Raw genomic sequence first — 6,241 nt, forward strand, 5'->3', positions numbered from 1 at the left:
CAAGGAGATCAAGCAACAAAAATCTACCTTTATTTCTTGTAATTTAGTTCATGAATTTAGGAGCTCAAATGGTGAGGCTCACAACCTAGCGAGACATGCATTAACTTTGGGACCTGGCCGCCATGTTTGGTTTGGCCAGCCCGTGGGGATCACGTTCGTCCATGTAAACATTGTAACGGTTTGAAATAAAAGTTTCGCCAGGTTGTCTAAAAAAAACTCAGTACGCGTCTGCCGTTCGTTTTTGCAGGAATCACTGCGCCGCTTTTGATCTGACGGCTGAGACATTACTTAGCAAAACCTGGTATTGCATCCGGAGACGGTCTTCTCGCCCGCAGAGGTACGATCTGTATTCTGAGTTGATCAATCATGAATCGGCCAGGCACACGTTGCGTTTTGATGCAGCTGCGATGGCTCTGAGCGAATCTATCCAGAAAGAGGTGATGTCCGGCGACGCCAACGCCTGTGCCGCCGCGTGCCTCCCGCTGGACGTCCTTGCGAGCATCCTGCTCCGCTTCCCGGCGAGCGACCTCCGCCGCTTCCGCCGTGTCTGCAAGGAGTGGCGCGACGTCATCTCCGACCCTGCCTTCATCGACGAGCACACGGTTCACGGACCGCGGGCCCTGACCCACACCGTCGTGTTCTTTCCCGGACGAAGCTGGATCCAGAAGGCCGAAGGCTCGGACGGCGGCAGCGGGTTCCTCTTCGACGAGCAGTGGCGACTCACGGCCACGTTCACGGCAGACAGGTCGGAGGACATGATAGGCACTTGCAACGGACTGCTCTGCTTCCTCGACCGCGGCCAGGGCTCCATCACCGTCGTGGAGCCCTTCACCGGTGAGTCCCTTGCCCTTCCGTTGCCGCCGGAGACGCCGCGGAGGCACGAGCCCAGCGCCTACTGCTTCGGCTTCGACCCCGGTTCGAGGCGATACAAGATCCTTCACAAGGGATTCCAGGATGGCTCCGGTGAGCAAGCAGTGCACGTGTGCACGGTCGGAGGCGGCGAGAGCTGGAGGAGCGTGCACGCCGCCGGCGGCAAGACCCACCGTGGCCCCGCGTGCGCCGACGGAGCGGTGTACTGGTCCGTGGCAGGGGAGGACCGGGAGACGAGGATCGCGCGCCTCGACCTGGCGACGGAGGAGGTGACGTGGGACTCCATGCAGAACCTGATCACGCCGGCGCCGAGCGCGACGACAGGATCGGACGCACGGGTGTGCGTGATGACCCTCGGGCGGTGTTACGGGTACTGGGACGCGCTGTTCATCGGAGACGGCGGCCGCTGCTGGGTGCACGGGCTCGTGAAGCTGCCTCCCCTGCGGCGTCCCTCGCTGGGGCAGTCGTTGCAACGGGGGCACCTCCTGCTGGAGGACCGTGGCGACGGCGACATGTACGCTCACCCGATTGTGCCGTTGAGGAAAGGTGTGGGCTTGGGGAAGCTGCTGCTCAAGATGGGCAAGGAGGAGGAACCGGCCATGGCCAAAAGCTCGTCGAGCAGCCAGCACGAGGAGGAGCCGGCCATGGCCAAGAGCTCGTCGAGCAGCCAGCACGCTGACGGGACGCCCAGGTTGTTCACCGCGGTCCCGTTCAGCCAGGAGCCGGCGGCCCGAGCGCCACATGAATCAGGCAATGCAAGAACGTTTTGCTATGCCCCGACGGTGTCTCCTGCTCCCTTGGCACACTACTTTGGCAAGCTCTGACAGAGGCCTGCACAAACTAGAATCAAAGGCAGAAACCAGTGGCTTAATTAATTGTACATATTTCTCATTGATTTATGTCATTATCCCTTGATCCATCTTGACTCATGAGTTTGATTCTGAAAACCATCACTCGAATACTCCCAAGCAGCGGGAAAGATAATGCAATTCTTACAATTATCCCACAACACGTCTTCTCTCATAATTTTGATTCTGAATTCCACTTAAATCATCTGAGCAACAGCAAGATAATGCAATTCTTACAATTACTATCACTCCAGAAATTCTGCTATAGTAGCTCTAAGCAACACATTAACACCAACCACAGGCACGCGTTCAACAGGTTCAGCATGATTTTGCTGACCAAACAAATTGGATATTAAGCTGCACATCAATTGAACAAAGGAACTGCTAAGACTATAACACATCAATCCTGAGAGCGTGCATCAGAAATTTCCAGGGTGCAAGCAATCAATAGCTCCAGCCGATACTACTTCCCTTAATCTACATAGTTCACTACATGCTTCAAGGAGAAAGGGGACACTTCTGCTTCAGATGTGTGACCTTCTCCGGCGGCTTCATATCACATCTACTCACTCAGGTTGCATCCGCGGATGTAAGGGTGGTCATACTTTATATACCTTGTCCAGTATGGTCGGTACTTGGTCATTGCCAGCTCCAGCCATGGCTTCATGTTCCCATTGTAATGAGCGACAGCAGCATTGTCTATCTCCGAGCGGTCTATGCTTGGGTTGTATCCTAATCCAAGGACATGCCACGATTTGTCAAGGGGGTGCGTCAGCTTGTAGAACGTCATGAGCCCAGGTGGAAGTGTCCCGAGCTTCCAAAGAACCCTGTCGTCATTCTAAAAGAAGAAAACAGTAGGATAATGTGAGATATGATGCATCTGAACAATGATATGAAATCCTACAGTGGTGTTATTAATCTCACCATGGTTTGCCACTTGTGGTAGATCCCAGTAATATCTTTGTTCTTCCACTGCTTGAGATCAAAGATGTTCATCCCATAAGCCCAACCACAAGCATTAGGATCAAAGTTCCGAGCAATGTGTGGATTTGAGAAGTTAAGATACTTGTCAAAACGGTGGAAACTCTCTCCACAGGTAAACACCGCACCATTAACCATTCCGTTTAGATCAACATCCCACAATCCTGTCAAATCTTTCTGCACAACTATGTCGTCATCGAGGAAAAGTATCTTATCCAACTTTGGATAGATCTCTGGGAGATAAAACCTCAAGTGGTTCAGCATGGAAAGGTACTTCGGGTTACGGTACTTTAGGTTTGAAGAACCTGCTGAAAGAGTGGTGGGACGATCAGCCTTGAAATAAAACTCTTTCATGGCAGCAGACTCCAGTTGACGTAAAACAGGACAGTACGATGAGTTCAACCACTTAAATTCATCCACATTCTCAACATGGATAGTGGCCTTGCCAGGTGGGTTCAGCAAAAACCACATGTTCATGGCTCCAAAGTTCAACTTATCAGTCACAAGATGGAAAACATGTTTCTCAGGCTCCTGAAAAAGTTGTATCGACCATTATCGTTAGAAACAGCTATCATACAAGAGTGCATTGATAGGAGAATCTTGAAAATTACCTTAGCATTCATGATGGTTGAGTTTACAACAACAGAGGCAGCCAAGACATTGTCCGAGAAAAGTGCATAGTGGTAGAGCTCTGGATTTTCCAAGTTCTCACTCCTCGGGAACTTCCGTTTCTCCACAGGAAGGAGATAGTAATCTATTGTTAAGCGCATAGACAAGCAGTGAATGCTGTTTGGAATCGTCTTTGCAGCCAACTGGCTGAGAAATGTGCTCTGCTTCTTCAAGCTCCTGACCTGTTCATCTGCTGACTGAAGCATTGCCCTTAGTCTCTGACTTATCACCTTGCAATCATACAATTCTTCTCTGGCCTTGGTTAAAACTTGACCCATCGCTCTCATTCTATCAGGTGCACTGTAAAGTAGCATACTTGTGAAAAGAGAGGAACAAGGTAACTGAGTAATAAGAAATAAGCAATAATACTTTCGACGCAGCACACCTGCGATGAAGGTCAGCATCTGCAGTAGCCTCTCCTACAGCCCGATGGCTTTCCTTGATTCGGCTCTGCAGTTCTTGATAAAGACCATGCTTGTTCTTTGATTTTGCAAGCACAGAGTAAACACGAGCCATAATAATTTGGTCCCTCATCAACCTGACTGTTGAATCTGAGTTCTCATTCTCATTCTCTTTTCTCCATATGCTGTATTTCCCAAGGACAGCAGAATCTACAGCCTTCGATCGCTCAATAGCCGCATTCTCCAGCTTAACAAGCGCTTCATCATCTTTCCGTACCAAATCCATTGCCCTCTTTTCCCGCCTTATCTCCCGTAGTTTCTGTATCAACCAAATAGTACCAAGACGTCATATGGAAGATTTATATCAAGTTATCAACAGAGACAAGAATGTATCAACATATATACCAGTTACTTACCCTTCGAGCTATTTTTGCTGCTGTATCAACTTGATGTCCATCTGCATGGACAATAACTTTATTATCTACTACCTAGTCAAATTATGTAAATGAATAACTTGAAAGAAGAAAAAACAATTATATCTATACCTGAACCATCCTTGGGTGATTTATATATTAGAGGTACATGTTCTGCAGAACTGTTTTGAGCTTTTGCCTTGTCGTCAACAACCAAATTAGTATTCATCTTGTGATCAACTAGATCATCAGTTTTCCAAGAAGGAGAGGGATGATCCCTAAAGAAGTCAAGATTCAGAGTGCCTGTTTCTTGTTGACTAGTAGCTATAGCATCGATTACCTGAAGATCAATAAATTGGATGACTATAAGTACAGAGGAATTGAAGAAACTTAAGGTTTCATATGTTGAACAGCATAACAGTTCGAACAAGATAGTCTAAACTAAGTACAGCCTCATAAAACAGAAATATACAATTGAAAGATAGGCATGTACACTACTAACTGCAAGATGTTCTGACCTCCTTAGACAAAAGAGATTTCAGATTGTTTGTTGCCAGTTGCTCTTGCCAATCTGTTTCCTGCAAGACAGGCTTCAATGTGAGACGAATCATAAAAAGTAAGGCTGGTAAAATAAATTTGACTCCCTTTTAGAATGGATAAATACCTGGTTGCCATCAGCACCCCTGGGATCTGCAAACGAACAAAATATGCCATCACTTATTTATCTCGAGTTAATAAAATGTTGCTATCAAAAATTACAACAAAACATTGTTCCTAAATACTAACAGCTAACAACAAAAAAAGGCAAGTAAGATTTTAGCCGATGATAAAGCAAAAGACAACTCGCCATGCTTAAGACAATCTTATCCTTTTCGTCCCATCATGGTTCAGTTTGCACAGATAAGTGTAGGTTCGATTTGTTATCACTACTACTATGCCATGGGTATGCATTACGGCTTCTCCTAACAGCAGCCATACATCCAACCTACGAATGACATACAACCTGGCACCAAGAGAGCAAAACAGGATAACACTATCCAGATCTCTTGAATCAGAACGTCCACTGCATCTCACAGGTTCGTGATCATTCACAGTTCCGTCTATTACCTTTTGGTTTTACAACCAAGCAACACGTTGCGGCTACAGTTCCCATCTAACCCTAGGAAGTGCCCACAGGCTGAGGCCAAACCACATCAATAGCTGAATAACAATCCTGAACCACTAAAATCAAATCTACACGGCGGAGTCCACTCTCGCGGTACCCTCGCCAAATCAAACCGCAGAAGCGCGTCAAACTCGCGGCCCAGGCGAATCCAAGCGCGGATGGACCAATCTAGACGCAACGGGACCCGAAATTAAGAATCGATGGCGCCTCGTACGAAATCCATGGCATAGGGAGTGGTCTCTAGCAAAAGTGGCCTGGAAAGTGAGGCGGGGGCGAACCGGACGCGACGTGGACGTGGCCGCCGCTGCGCACGACGAAGAAGATCGACGGCGCGAGGACGAAGAGGAAGACGAGGACCACCACCGGCGGCAGCGCGCCGGAGCCGCGCCTCGCTCCGCCGCCAGCGCCCGCGGAGGAGTACGGGAGCCGCTTCGGGGACGCCATCTCCGGCGACGCGTGGTGGGCGGAGGGGGAGGGCCCTGGTCCGATCCGGTCGGAATGCTGCTGCGGCGGCGGCGAGGGGCCCGCCGTGCGCTCGCCTCCTTTCCCCCCTTCTCTCGCCCTCGCCTGCGGGGGAGTGTTGGGAGTGGCGTGGGGTAGCCACGAATGGCAATGGAGGAGTTCAGGAAGGATCGCGTATCGCTTTGGTTTGGTCTGGGTAGTACTGCGGTATCTGGGCCCACGCGATCGAAGCCCACGACGGACGTGTGGGCCGGTTGGTTGGTGCCTTACTGATGGGCCTACGCAATCGAAGCCCACGACGGACGTGTGGGCTGGTTGGTGCCTTATTGATGGGTCTACGACGGATGTGTGGGCCTGTTGGCGCCTTAAATTCTGTAGATTTTATTCATCGGTGTGGGTGCAAATGAGGTCAGCCAGGTGCCCGATATTTAT

At 49.6% G+C, this 6,241-nt stretch overlaps 1 protein-coding gene across 2 annotated transcripts; it reads right to left on the reverse strand.

The window, feature by feature from the left end:
* Nucleotides 1-1,883: 1,883 nt before the first annotated feature.
* Nucleotides 1,884-5,946, reverse strand: LOC119311271 (polygalacturonate 4-alpha-galacturonosyltransferase-like). Of its 2 annotated transcripts, none has more exons than XM_037586913.1 (9): nt 5,626-5,946; nt 4,847-4,872; nt 4,701-4,760; nt 4,315-4,522; nt 4,186-4,241; nt 3,754-4,088; nt 3,311-3,668; nt 2,643-3,230; nt 1,884-2,556 (listed from the first exon to the last, which is right to left on the reverse strand). In XM_037586913.1, exons 1-9 carry the CDS (start codon nt 5,789-5,791, stop codon nt 2,281-2,283), a joined length of 2,073 nt encoding a protein of 690 aa, XP_037442810.1. In that variant the 5' UTR covers nt 5,792-5,946; the 3' UTR covers nt 1,884-2,280. The 2 variants fall into 2 exon arrangements, with proteins under 2 accessions (XP_037442810.1, XP_037442811.1); XM_037586914.1 differs by having other exon boundaries at nt 4,186-4,226; nt 5,626-5,945.
* Nucleotides 5,947-6,241: the final 295 nt, after the last annotated feature.

This window comes from Triticum dicoccoides, chromosome 5B (genome assembly GCF_002162155.2).
Source record: "Triticum dicoccoides isolate Atlit2015 ecotype Zavitan chromosome 5B, WEW_v2.0, whole genome shotgun sequence".
NCBI lineage: Eukaryota > Viridiplantae > Streptophyta > Magnoliopsida > Poales > Poaceae > Triticum > Triticum dicoccoides.